The sequence below is a fragment of the Anabrus simplex genome, chromosome 1 (assembly GCF_040414725.1).
Source record: "Anabrus simplex isolate iqAnaSimp1 chromosome 1, ASM4041472v1, whole genome shotgun sequence".
In the NCBI taxonomy this organism is placed as follows: Eukaryota; Metazoa; Arthropoda; class Insecta; order Orthoptera; family Tettigoniidae; genus Anabrus; species Anabrus simplex.
Window position 1 is genome coordinate 140,689,498 of NC_090265.1, and position 14,199 is coordinate 140,703,696.

General features: G+C 37.0%; 1 protein-coding gene across 1 annotated transcript in view; it reads left to right on the top strand.

Annotated features, from left to right (window-relative positions):
- LOC136858114 (roundabout homolog 2) overlaps positions 1–14,199 on the top strand; it is a 195,557-nt gene that overhangs the window by 119,213 nt on the left and 62,145 nt on the right. Inside the window, exons 4-5 of the mRNA XM_068225269.1 lie at positions 3,523–3,653; positions 5,944–6,210. Of these exons, the coding sequence (XP_068081370.1) occupies positions 3,523–3,653; positions 5,944–6,210 (398 nt within the window). The remainder of the gene's footprint in view (positions 1–3,522; positions 3,654–5,943; positions 6,211–14,199) is intronic.

Genomic DNA, 14,199 nt, shown 5'->3' on the forward strand with positions numbered 1-14,199 from the left:
ACCCCATTCAATGACTCTAACTCAATCTAACCCACAAATATAGGAGATACGAGAAGATGCCATACGACCAACCATGTAGAGCACTGAAAGGAACGTCTGATGGTGATGTCCGTTTGTAGATACGTCGTACAGTTTCAAAGCAGTAACTATCGAAATAAAGGTCTACACTTCTAAAGTGTGTCGGTACATTGACAATTTTGGCGAAATTTCCGTACAGTTATCCGTTTCAGGTGTGATAATGACCATCTGCATCTATTCAGTTTTGGTGTCTGTCTACTTGTCTATAACTTGGAAACTACTGGATATATTTCCACCAAACTTGATATTTAGAATCCACCTGTCCTTTGGTAGGTTTTAGGGCAAATATTGTTTCTAAATCCCTGAACTGACTGGGGGATTATACGAAACCGAAACAGTGATTTTGCATTCCCTCAAAATATACGGTACACAACTAAATTTAATGTAAATTTACCTGCCTTAATGGAAATTAATTTCTAAGCCTTTTTTTCTCATGTGCATCATTTCAATATGAGGATTAATAAGGGAGATATCATTAACGGACCGTTTTCCGGTACAAATCCCACCGGACTTAACTCAAGAGCGTATTTTTACAACTTGAAAACTACTGAAGATATTTGAGTCAAACTTTACATTAACATCCACCTGTCCAACGGTAGGTGTTAATCGTCGATAACATATCATGTTCCCGGAATGGACTGGCGGTTTATAGGGAACCGAAATGGTTACTCTTACACAATATATACAGTACAAGACCAACCTGACTGGAAATCGACCAAACTTGATGGAAATCCATTTCTAAAACTTTTTTTCATGTGCATTTTTTCGACAGGAGGATTAATAAGGGAGATATCATAAACGGTCCGTTTTTCAGGTTAAGTCCAAAGGATATAGCCCAAAAGGTGTTGTACGTGAGGCAGGTTCCTTATCTATCTATGTAAATAAAATCGTAGGTAACGACTGTGTGCCTGTACATTGACTATTTTGGCGAAATTCTCGTACAGCTACACGTTTAAGGGGTAATAATGACCATCTGCATATTTTTTGGTTTAGTTTCTTGAAAGTCCTAATTTTTTCACTCCTCACTGAAAACCCAGATTGCGGCATAATCTGCCAGTCGAAGAAGGATATTGAAATTTGGCAAAATTATACGTTTTAGCCTGTAACGGACGGAAAACTTCCAAGATCTTTAAATTTTTCCCTTTTTATCCCGAAGAATATCGAAATATGGAGGCAATTTTAATGATGGTGCAGACCTTCGGGAAGTATTATCACATAACGGATGGCACAATCCCCGTTCAATTTGGAGTGATCTACAACCTTGGTCTTACGACTTTTTGTCGTATTTCTATCCCTTTTACGTTTGATTTTTCTCTATTTCTCGATGTTAAGTAAATTTGGACTTTTCACATACATAATTCATATCTTCCATCACTTATAGGAAAGATAGAATCATCAAACTCTACACGAAAATTGGTCCACCCAGTAGCCATATGTGAGCCAAATGCTATGTATGTAGCTGTCACTTAATTATCCGAAAAGCAATGCAATGTGAGATAATCTTACACAAATTTTACCCTATTCCACGTTTCTAATTCAATCTGACCCATGAATGGATGAGATATCATAAGACCAGCAATTTACGCTGCTAAATCCGGCGTCTTATGGTACAATCCTTTCTCGATATGATGTACTGTTTAGCAGCAGTTAATCTGTAAATGAAGGTCTGCAATATTGTAAACAAGCACATACTTTCGTATGTCGAACTATATATATTCACTGATGTCGATTTTGTAGCGATCGAGAAAGGGTGTGTCTGCTATTGTAATCAGTACTCCCCACACCGACTTTGACTGGCAGTAGGAATGCGGTCCTTCTCCAATTCCTGTGTAACTGGCATTAATAAGGCAGGCCTACCATTGTAATGAATAATTCACTTCTCGATTTGACTTGCAGAAGGCAAGGTAGCCTGCAGTTTTGTTCAAAACTCCCCTTACCTGATTGTGTTTGGCTGTAGGCAAGCGTTCACGCAGTTATAAACAGATGTACCCATCTAAAATGTGACTGGCATTAGGCATACTGGCCTGCTAGTTTGATGGAAACTCATCAACTTGGTGTGACTGGCAGTAAGCTGGCTGACAGTTGGAAAAGGGGCCTGTCATTATAATGATAACTGCACAACTCAATTTTGACTGGTTGTAGGGAAGTTTCCTGCCATTATAACAAAAACTCCTCAATTCGTAATATGTCTGGAAGTAGAAAAAGGGGGCTGCCATTGTAACGGAAACTCCCCAAATCGATTGTGACCACGCAGTAGGCAATGGGGCCTGCAATTATAATGTAAACTTCCCAACTCGATTATGAATGGTAGTAGGCAAGTGAGCCTGCCGTTATCATCACAAATCCGTAACAAGCACTTTACATTGGAAACGACGTGTTTCTCGGATAACGCTAAGAGACATGCTATTTTAAAACAATCTTATTTACTGCATGTACAGTATTTACTTCAATATTCGTATACAATGCAGAATACCGTAGCGAAGCACGGGTACATTTGCTAGTATCAGAATATTAATGCAAGTGTTAGTCGCTTAGCAAGCTGCTAGGAACAGAATGTATTGCGCGTTAGGGTAAGTCTTCACGTGCAATTATTGGATTGATCATTTAATGATTTGATTTTATGATTACTCAAAGCTGGCTGAACTTAGGGACCTATCGGTGTCTCATGATTCACTGGCAAGTAATTCTGGAGAGAATAAAACAAAAACGAAGCAAATCAGTCCAGTAAAACAGATGGACGGATTTGCCAAAGCTGTTTTTAGTAAACTCTTTTAATATATAGATAAATGGTATGTTCAGAGCTGTTAGTGGAGAGATGACATTAGTAGATGAATAAGTTTGAGTTGTGTTTTCAAAAGTAGGAAAGAGCACAATATGATAAAGTTGGTATTCAAGAGGACAAATTGGGGCAAATATTTGCTTATAGGAAGAGAATAATTTACCAAGGCATATGTAGACAAATTTATAAATTCTTTGAAATGAATAAAAGATTAAGTAAACTACTGATAGGGAATGTGCCTCCTGGGTGACAGCCCTAAATGCAGATCAGTGGTGACTGATGATTGATGAATTGATTATGAAATAGTCCAAAGCTATTCTGCCGTTTGACTCAAGAAACTGTATCCTGTTTGCTGGGCTGAGTGGTTCAAGCGGTTGAGGTGCTGGTCTTCTGACCCCAACTTTGCAGGTTCCATCCTGGCTCAGTCCGGGGGTATCTGAAGGTTCTCAAATACGTCAGCCTCATGTCGGTAGATTTACTGGCACATAAAAGAAATCCTTCAGGACTAAATTCTGCCACCTCGGCATCTCCGTAAACCGCAAAAGTAGTTAGTGAGATGTAAAGCCAACAACATTTTTATGAATCCTGTTCATTGAACCATATACTGTTATTTATTGTTCTTGGATTCACAATTACTGTATTGTATTTCTTTCACAACCATGCAGGATAAAGGTGGTAAATGGTGGAACCCTGAAGATCAATGATGTACAGCAAAGTGATGGCGGAAGATACCAATGTGTTGCACAGAACATGGTGGGCATCAGAGAAAGCAATCCTGTGGCATTAACAGTATATGGTAAGTGATCAGTTTAAATGAAAAATAAGATGATCTGAAGTTATTCTTTTCAGAGTTGCATAGTTGCTTCCAGATTTAGGTAAAATTGACAGACAGTCAATATATTGAATTATTATGAGCAAGTAATATATAAAACATATCTAATTTCAAAATACACCTGTACACACTCATAAAGACATATACAATCACAAATCTATCTTCTATATTGGGTGTATATTTTGAACATATAACACAATATTGTGAGAAAACTGCAGTATTTATTTATTTATTTATTTATTATGGCTTCTTTCATGTGGCAAAGTTACGGCACACGGCCCTCTCTTACACTTAACCACAATACAACAAATAATATTAAGGTAGCCTATTACTAATTATACTAATTACACTACTTATACTATTTCCTAAATTAAGCTTAAGTTACACACCCACACAATATGCAGTTTATTAGCTTATTAGCTCGTTACTTCAGTCCTCTTTTCTATCTCTCATAGACACTTGCATACACACTTACAATGTACACACTTATCAACTACCCTTACGTTTACATTATATAAAACTAACAGAAACAATTTTTAATTCTACAATTACCAATCACACGCACACAATACACACTAATACACACTTCAATCGGTAACTCTCAACAGGAAGTCTCGGCAAGATATTTTAAATTTGAGCAAGGAGTCAATGCCCCTGACACTTACTGGCAGGGAATTCCAAAGCCTGGAACCGGTTACAATGAAAGATTTATTATACAGAGAAGAATGGTGAAGAGGAATAGCTAAAGCGGAGCCCGAGCAAGTGTTACGAAAGGTCTCCATCTCAGGATTGCTAGAAAAAATATTAATTTCATTAAGTCCTTTATTTGCATAAAATAGTAATTTATTCAAATAACATGATGCTTAAGTCATTGCAGTTAACTGTATTAACCAGTATATGGCTCTATGAAAGTTATCTATGCAGATATGTGTTAGTCCAATAGCTCTATGAAATCAAATTAGAACTTTTTTTTAGAATGTCCAGGAGGCTGCAGGAAAACATTTGTTTATTCAAGTTTAAGCAGAGGTGAGATTGCAATTGCTGCTGCATGGACAGGAATTGCAGTTTTGTTATTACCAGATGGTAAGACAATTCACAACACTTTTGGTTTGCCTGTTTCAGTAACAGAAAGTTCAGTTCCTTCTATTAAATGGAACAACTCAGAAGCAGATATTCTGCAAAAATCAGCTGTTATTTTTTTATTATTGATGAAGCTTTGATGATTCCTGCATAAGCAGTAAATTGCATGGTCGCCTACTAAAGGACATTAAGGTGTGGAAAATAAATGGGTGGTAAGAGTATCATATAGCTAGGGCTTATCACTGCCTCATTTTTCCACTCACTGCCTGCCAGGTTGGCGTCCAATATGACCCTTTAGGTCAGTATCGTGTTGTGAAGCCCTTCTTTCTTGCTAGCCTAGCTTACACGTAGGAGCAATCATTTTTCAAATGCACTTCCCTCAAAATCCCCTTCTTGTTTGATTGCTGATTGACAATATCGTAGACACAAATTACTCCATGGAAGGTTTAGACTGTCTTATCCAGATGTCAATGATTTCAAATTTTATGTCAGCACGATAGAAACATATAGCCTACACATATTTGCATTTTTTAAAGGGCAAAGGCTTATGATGTGTGACATTTGATTTGATTCTGTCTGAACAGGCTCTCTTCCTGTTTTGTCTTGCCATATCCTCTTGGTATGACCACTGTACTCAATTATTGACCTTCATCTTGTTCATGACACTACTACAGGCAATAGCACAATCACCAAGATTACCTCAGCTAAGTTTAAGACTTCCTGTGTAATTCTATTGAGCACCTAAGCGAGATGCTGCGTAATATCTCATAAGGGTTATATCTTTCCAATATACAGTATGAAGGGCAAGAGAAAAGAAAGGTAAGTCAACTTGTTTCAGAATTCAGAAAAATGACATTTTAATTTCAAAACATTACTTGATAAACAAGTAAATAATCATATGCTTTGAATAACTGAAATTCGAAATGTAACAAACTGAAGTAAGCTTGGTCTGATGCCCTGTGTATCAGTGCTAACACAATTACGACAAAAAGTTGACTTACCTTTTTTTTTTTTTTTTTCTGACCCTTCACATAACTTTAGATTAAAATTTACTATAATTCATTTCACCTTAATCCATAGCATTTATCTGTCCAGCTGTTGCTGTATTTACCATGTAGTTGGTGCTAATTTTCTATCATTATGTAATGCAAATGCAGATGTTTTTAACTTCTAGTTAAACCTTTCTTCAGAAAGGAGCCAACAGATGTCACCATGCTTGAGGGTCAAACTATCCAGTTTCAATGCAAAGTAGGTGGGGATCCATTACCTAACATCTCGTGGCGCCGAGAAGATGGCAGTATGCCAATGGGACAAGCCCAGGTCTTGGATGACAAATCCCTAAGAATTGAAAACATTACACCAGCTGATGAAGGAATGTACATCTGTGATGCAGAGAATATTGTTGGCAGTATTTCAGCACGAGTATCCCTCACAGTCCATTGTAAGTGCCTGCCAAATCGTAACACTATAGCAATAAAGTAATTGTCTCTATTTTTAATAACAGCCTAAAACTTCAATAAAGGGAAGAATACATCCATATTCTCAGAAAATCTGAGGTTAGTTCAATAAATAAGGTAAGAGGATCTGTATTACATAAATACATGCAACTTCTATACAGGGTTTCTCATATATACCCAGACTGAATGCACGGTCTTTGTACTCTGTGCTACGGCAGCTGCAGTGTGAGAGACATGTGCATAGTTCTTGACCTTGCAAGCAGCCTGCACAAGTTCGACCTGGCAAGCATGAGTTGCCAGTCTGAATCTCAGCTGTTAACATGGTGAGACAGTTATCTTAATGGTCGTGAGAACAGTCATAACTCTTGCTATTGGTGTGCAGAAAATCCTAATGGTGTTTATGAAGTCCCTCATTATGATAGGAAGATTGGTGTTTGGTGTGCTGTTAGTACAAGACGAATAAATTAGGCCAATTTTTTTTTTGAGACAACAGTAAATGCAGAAAGGTATCAAGATGACATTTTGACATCATTCTTTCATCAGTAAACGAAGAAGAAAAACTGTGTGGTTGGTTTCAACAAGATTTAGCCCCTGCTGATACAGCTGAAGATTCCCTTCTTACAATCTCGGAAGTGTTTGCAGACAGAATGATCAGTGCTGGTCTATCTCCCCCTCATTCTTCAGAACTAATCATGTGTAATTTTTTACTTGTGGGGTACACTGAAAGAAAAAGAGTATCAAATAAATCCTCACACATTGGAGGAACTGAAAGAAAACATTACTAATAAAATCAGAAACATTACACTCGCTTCAGTCAGAATGTGGTTACCAGCTACAATGCCTGTATAACCCAGGAAGGATGACACCTCCAGCATCTTTTACAAGGTAAGATTATATACACGCTTAAAACAGGGCGGCTGCGCATGACATAAGTTCGGCGGAGGCAGCTGCCGTAGCGCAGAGTCAGACACCGTGCGTTCGGTCTGAGTTTATATGAGGGACCCTCTACACAGGTATAAAACATAGTATGGAGTTGGAACATATTCTTCTTACACGTGTTCCTCCTACTTGTCTAAAGACTTCATTTAACAGTATAACAAGGTATCTACCTCAGCACAGAAGAAACCAGAGTCAGATATTTGAAGTCAGAATATGACAGCTTGCTAAACATCACTGGCAAACCCTAATCCTCCTCCATGTAGATGCTTTTAAAGTGGTCCAGAAGGATTGATATCAGTCAATACCATGTCTGAACAGGACGGTCCAGTGCCTCATAATAGAACTTACACCCCAAGCATGCAGTTGACTGACAAGGAACATTCGTGAAGTGCCTGGCTGATAATGGTATAAAATCAAACATGATTGTGCCCCCATTATTGCCTAGCTAAGCCCAGCCAGTGAGCGAGATATCCCAAGGTGGACCGTTCGTTCATTGGCTATTGTTTTCTAGAGGCATTTAAGGGAAAAGAAGGGTTGATGACCAAGCAAGGATTAAAAAATTTTAAAACAACACACTGACATTTATTAACACAAGCAGATCACAAATGAAAATGTTCTTGCTGATATTACTTTCTTTTACATTGAACTTTCATAATATCCATTTCTTCCTCAGTCTTTGAGAGACACGTATTTCTTAACCTCCAGCCTTACTGTTCTGTAATGAAAATCAAAGAAAAATTAGGCCTACCGCTTTTTAAAATCAAAATATCCTGCTGAAAGAATTTCAAAAAACTTAACAAAGAGGTTCACAAAATAACTAGATAACTGTCTTGCTAATGTTTTTACAATAAAGTAGTTAAAGGCTTCATGGCTTTAAAGTAGCCTCAACACGTGGTTTAAGCTCAATTCTACTAAGTTTTATCATTTAAAGTATTTAACATGGATCAATTACACCAGTATAAGCTTTAATAGAAAATCGAAATTAATTTCAAAAAAACTTCAAAATTAATTAATTATTATTCTTATTATTATCAATCTCTCTCCTTATTTAATTAACATGTTCTTCACCATCACACGATCGTGTTTCTAATTAATTCCTCACTGCATCATTCACATAGCAATTGTCATTTACATTCCAAAATAATTATTCTCCAATTAATTAATGTGACTCATTATCACCAGAATTCAAAGTAATTATGCAGCTAGTGAACATCTAATTCTGATCTTTGCATGGCATTTACATTCCAAATTAATTTAAAAATATTTCAAAATTCAAATATAAATGTGTTAGAAAAACTTTGTTATCCACGTGTGAACTAGTTAAATAATAATTTACTTTACAAATCGATTGCCTTTGTGAAAATAACGAGATGATCTCTCCCTTTAAATTACGTTCATCAACAAATAAATCCTTTCCTAGTCTACCTCAACTTAAACTTATCAAATTTTCCCTTAAGGGCACGAAAATTACTTCTTAAGGTAGCACACAACGATGAATGTAATCTGCGTCGCCACAAGTACATGACCAGATCAAGTTAAATAGAACAAACATGATACAAGAAAAATACACATATTTACACACACACACACACACTCATTCATACTGGGAAACATGTATTTTATATACATTATTTACATCGAATCCTGTTCCTGCAAGTTTACTCTTGATTTTTAAGAATAGTCAGGTCATATCATATCCAGTAGGAGATAATTTGTGTACAGAAATTATTTTTATCATTAATGGTGATTAGTGATCAAATTTAGGGATATCACTTGGGTAGGAATATGCTTCTCACAATGATGGAAATTCATCTAACTTTTTGAAACTATAATTGAAGATTCCAATAAAATCCATAATCACTACCATCATATGGGTTACAAGTTGAAACTATCGCGTCCGTGAGCCTCAATCGCATTATTATTATTCCCTATCCGTGAAATACACACGCAACACGTGCTCCATCAATTATAATTTATCTTGCGCTCCCAATAACACAAGAACAAGTCAATCATCATGAATAAATCATCCAATCGCTCAATTACATAATAAATATACCGCAGGATTGGTCATATTCCAGACACTTCATGAACAGAGCACATTCAATCTCACATATAAGGAATCTACTGTAAAGTTATGAATCACGAGCGTTTAATTCTCTTTTACCCAATCTTTAGTCATTTTTATTATTACTCAAGTGATTATTACATCTACCAATCCTCGTGAAATATCATAAAATTAGATGACTCGATCCTACGGAATACAAGTGATCTTGAAAAGACACTAGGTTCGACCCTATCTCACAAAATGTACACGTAAATTCAAGTCCGATAAATTTCAACATTACACAAAAAAGTAGATTTATCGCGTGGTCAGTGATTTTTAGATATTTAGCTCATGTCTACTCTAACAGGTTCAAAATTTCATTCACACATGTGACTCGTCTTCCACGACACCTTAAGAAATGGAAAAATGAAATGTTTCTAACTACAACAAAACTAATAGATCTACGATTTAAAGAAAAAAGACCTCTAGTTTTACAAAAGATGAGACAGAAATTAAATTAAATGGTACTCAAGTTTTAGATGAGGTTTGATCCCAGGTAGCAGTCAATCATTCCAGCATTTCCCCGGCCAGTTTCCTTCCAATGACCAGAGACGCCTCACATTTTACAGATCCATGGAGACTTGGTAGTCAAGGTCCCTCGATGAAGTTGAATTGCAGATGATTGCAGAATTATCCATGTTGATGTGCTGCGGCTTTCAAGATGACTTCTGTTGAGTTCCAGGCGTAAGCTGTAACTGAGATGGCAAGAGTAAATATTGGCACAAACACACGCAGAATATTGATTATTCTTCTAGATAGTCACACTTAACTTGGATTTTGAGATGATTTTTACTCCGTAGGAGTTAGCAAATTATTCACTAAATTGTGGCAGAACGGGCGTCTGCTTGCACTGAAATGTTATTTCTCCACGTGGTCGTAGCGTCGCACAGCAGCATAGAACAGCAAGTACAGAGTTCAGAGAATGCAGAGAGTAGAGAGCAATTTACTCGGAACAAGGCTTTTTATATTCTCGGCTTGGGAGGCGTGTACTCCAACGAGAACGATAATTGGTCGTTAGGTCACCTTTAATTGGCTCAGACTATTCTGGAATCAGGCTGTCTGTCGTTTACGCATGGCAGGGTAGTGCATGGACTCGTCACGTGATTTGCCTTGGCCTTGTCAAAGCTCGATCAATACATCGCCCCTCTGAATGATGAAAAAACTGGTTCTGAGCTCGCCAACTACTTCCCAAATGACAAATTACAGCTCCAGGCAGACAATAAAACTTTTAATATCCACTTGTTGGAAATATACTAGATATCGCCAAATTTGACGGGGACAATAGAAAGTTCAGCTGTAATCAATGCTTATTGTACGAATTTTAGCTGCCCAAAGTAGTAATTATACATGTTTATGAACCTAGATATAATTTGGTAGATAAAATGGGTCCACCTATTCAGTACAAGGCTATTCACACATACAACTGTATTTTCTCAATAATTAGTTACATTCAAGTTCTTGAGTCTTTAGGCTGTTTCAATCATGAAATTACCAGCATTTCGCCCCAGTGCAGCAGTGGGCTCATCAGTTGGATTGCTACACCTCTCCAAGACGCTGGCACTAGTACGTCATTGAGACACCACTGCAAGCCTCTTAAGTAGGAGAATGCAGTGACGGTGCACTAGGGGAAAAACGTTTGGTGAACTTCTTCCATTGATGAAAAGAGTATACATCCAAAGATTGAACAAAGAAAGGTACACCAGATGAAATGGTTGTTAAGCTGGCATTACAAACAGATTTTGTTGGAGTGAAAATGAATCTATAACTAGACAATATTTTGTTCCAGCATTTGGAGAGAAGTTGCCTGATTCTGAAGAAGTTGTGTATATATGTTAGGAGGTAGGATCATGTTCTGTTGCACAAGGGGATCAGATGTGTCACTTTGTTCACATAATACAATAACACGTAGAGAGATACAGTGACCTGAATTGTATACAAATGTGATATTCCAGATGCTGATTTCACTTTGACATTCTTGTCTCTTTCATTGATGCTAGAGAGTGTGCAGTCTCTATGAATTTCATAACTAAGTCCAGATTGGTCAGTATTCAGAATTTTAGCTGATGAATAATTAGAAATGATCTTGTCACTAAATTCAGTACCAAATGTATTTGCAGAATTTGCAATCTCTTCTTGCGGTTGAGCGTGTCTGCACCTTTCAAAGTAAATTTGTGAGAAGTCAGTATGGGCAGCTAAAATTTACCTGCTTGGCATTTTACAAATGTTCCTTGTGAGTGTAGCCTAGTGTTGTTGTACACCAACACAAAGTCTGTTCACATCATATTGGGTCATTTTTTGTAAAATTTTGAGGAGCTAATGTGTCTTATGAAATGGTAGAATAGGATCATACTACTTATTTCAACATTTCACCATATTTTGGTCAGCCCTGGGACCTAACAACTGATGTTTGGACAGTATAATTAATACTATGTATACTTATAGCCATGAGGGGGGGCAGTGATATACATGCTCTATTTCTGATGTGAAACTGGAATAAAATAGAAAAAATTCACATCTGAGAGTTCTTATTACCTTATTTATTGAACAACATATGTAAATTGTACAGCTGATATATAATTTAGGATTTATATTTGAATTAGTGAACTATGCTTTTTGGTTGTTTTTTTACAATTTGCTTTACGTTGCACCGACACAGGTAAGTCTTATGGTGATGAAGTGAACTATGTTATTGCTAGAACACATAATGCTTTCGTACATTAGATTCTTATATTATCGAGCCCTTAGTCATGTATAACAAAGTTCTCCATGTATCCCTTCTCTCATTAACTGCAATATTAACAAGACTGTAGAATGAGATAATGGACAGGAACATGATTAAGAACACATAATGGGAAAACACAATGAAGGGTCAGCATTGGAGGAAGAAGTCCAGCCTTTGTTTTCAACACCCTGACAGGACACTCAAGGCCAACACAAAGGCCAACTGAAACAGTTCTTGAGAAGCTACACAACCGCAAACCACTTACAGAGAAACTCCAATTCAGCATATCTGCCCCAAACCAGGACTCTGTTCCACTGGCACATGATGAGATATGAAACATCATATTACACATTAAATACAACAAAGCATCAGGGGAATGCAGCATAATTGCTGAGATGTTCAAGATCAAAGATGAACTCTTGGTTGACTGTCTATAAGCCATCATTGTGAATATATGGGGGAGTGGAATCATACTTGCAGCTTAGAAAACTGCTTGGGTTCACCCACTACAGAGAAAAGACAACAAGGCAGTTCCAAACAATCACCAAGGCATTTTACTCCTACCACATGCCATCTTGTCTGTGAGGTATGCGAGTCCAAGGAGTTCTCCAAGCTGCAAGTATGATTCCGCTTTCCCATATATTCACAATGATGAGGTGATCACTTGAGTCATATGCCTTGTTGAAGTCTATAAAAGTGATCATTTTATGGATTGACTGGCAGTGCTGAGGTTCCAGGTTTTGAGGTTCCAGATCTGTTCTTTTTTTATGTATTATGTGAATACAGTGTAGACAGTAAAACAACTAGGTTAATCCAATAAAATTTGATAGATGCAACATCTAAAGTGAAATTCATGGGTGAAATCTCCAAACCTTTTGAAATTAGAACAGGAGTAAGACAAAGTGATGTGTTGTCCCCACTCCTGTTCAACCTGGTACTAAATAAAATTGTTGAAACATAGGAGAAAGAAATACCAGGAATAAGTATAGGAAGAAAAAGTAAGCGGATCAACCTAAAATGCCTCGCCTTCACTGATGATCTAGCAATAATTATCCAGACTCCTGAGGAAGTCAGATATGCCATCGAGAAGCTTCATGAAATCACCATCAAAATCAACCTCCAAATTTCTTTTGAGAAAACACACATACACTCTCTCTCTCTATCTATCTATCTATCTATCTATATATATACCGGTATATATATATTATATATTGCATGAACAGACTATTTGTGATTGACCAAGAAAATCTACACCAAATGGAACCCAACAAACCAAAGTATGTTGGTTAGTAGACATCCAAAAGTATCTCACAGAAGTCAATATTGACCCACTGGCAACTACACAGGCAACATATAGACAAAAATTCAACTCCCACAAGTTTACACCCAAGGAACTGATGGCAAGAAATTCAAAAAGGTATGGACACAAGAAAGAAGACACTCATAGAGAGTGGATGAGGAGGTTTTGGGAAAGTGATAATATGGAGAAGCCCAATGCTAACTAATGGTTATACGTGCTACTTATGCCAAACACACGAGAAGAAGAAGTAGCGGAAGTATTAGTAGTGATAGTAGTAGTAGTAGTAGTTGTTGTTGTTGTGAGGGCCTTAAAAACCAAAATTACTATTCAGAGAGATTTTACCAACCACTAAATTTACTGGACTACTATTTACAGTTAGTTATTTTACAAGTTCACTCTTATTTAGGTTTTCAATTCAACACAGTATTTACTCACAATCACATGGTCTGGTTGTGATTCGAACTTCTGTTCTCCAACATGGCCTTCACAGCACAGTGTTGTTCCAGAATCCAGAACAGGCTACTTCACAACTAATAAGCCTCGTTGAAATCTGCTCAGAGCTGTTTGATGGACTCGCTTGTCACCAAATGACATCACGGACTCGTGACCATCTCGTAACTGCTTGTGTTCACTTGCCACTGACTCGCTCAAGACTTCGCTGTCATTCATCATACACACTATTTATATAGGCCTGCAATTTTTTTTTTTGTAGTTTCCACTTCCAGATCATCTTGCTGTCTTCTCCATTGTTAATCAGCTCCAAACTTCTTCTAAGGAGCACCCTTATCACTACTCTCAACAATATAATAACAATAACAACAACAACAACAACAACAACAACAACAACAACAACAACAATAATAATAATAATAATAATAATAATAATAATAATATGAAATATAAATTAG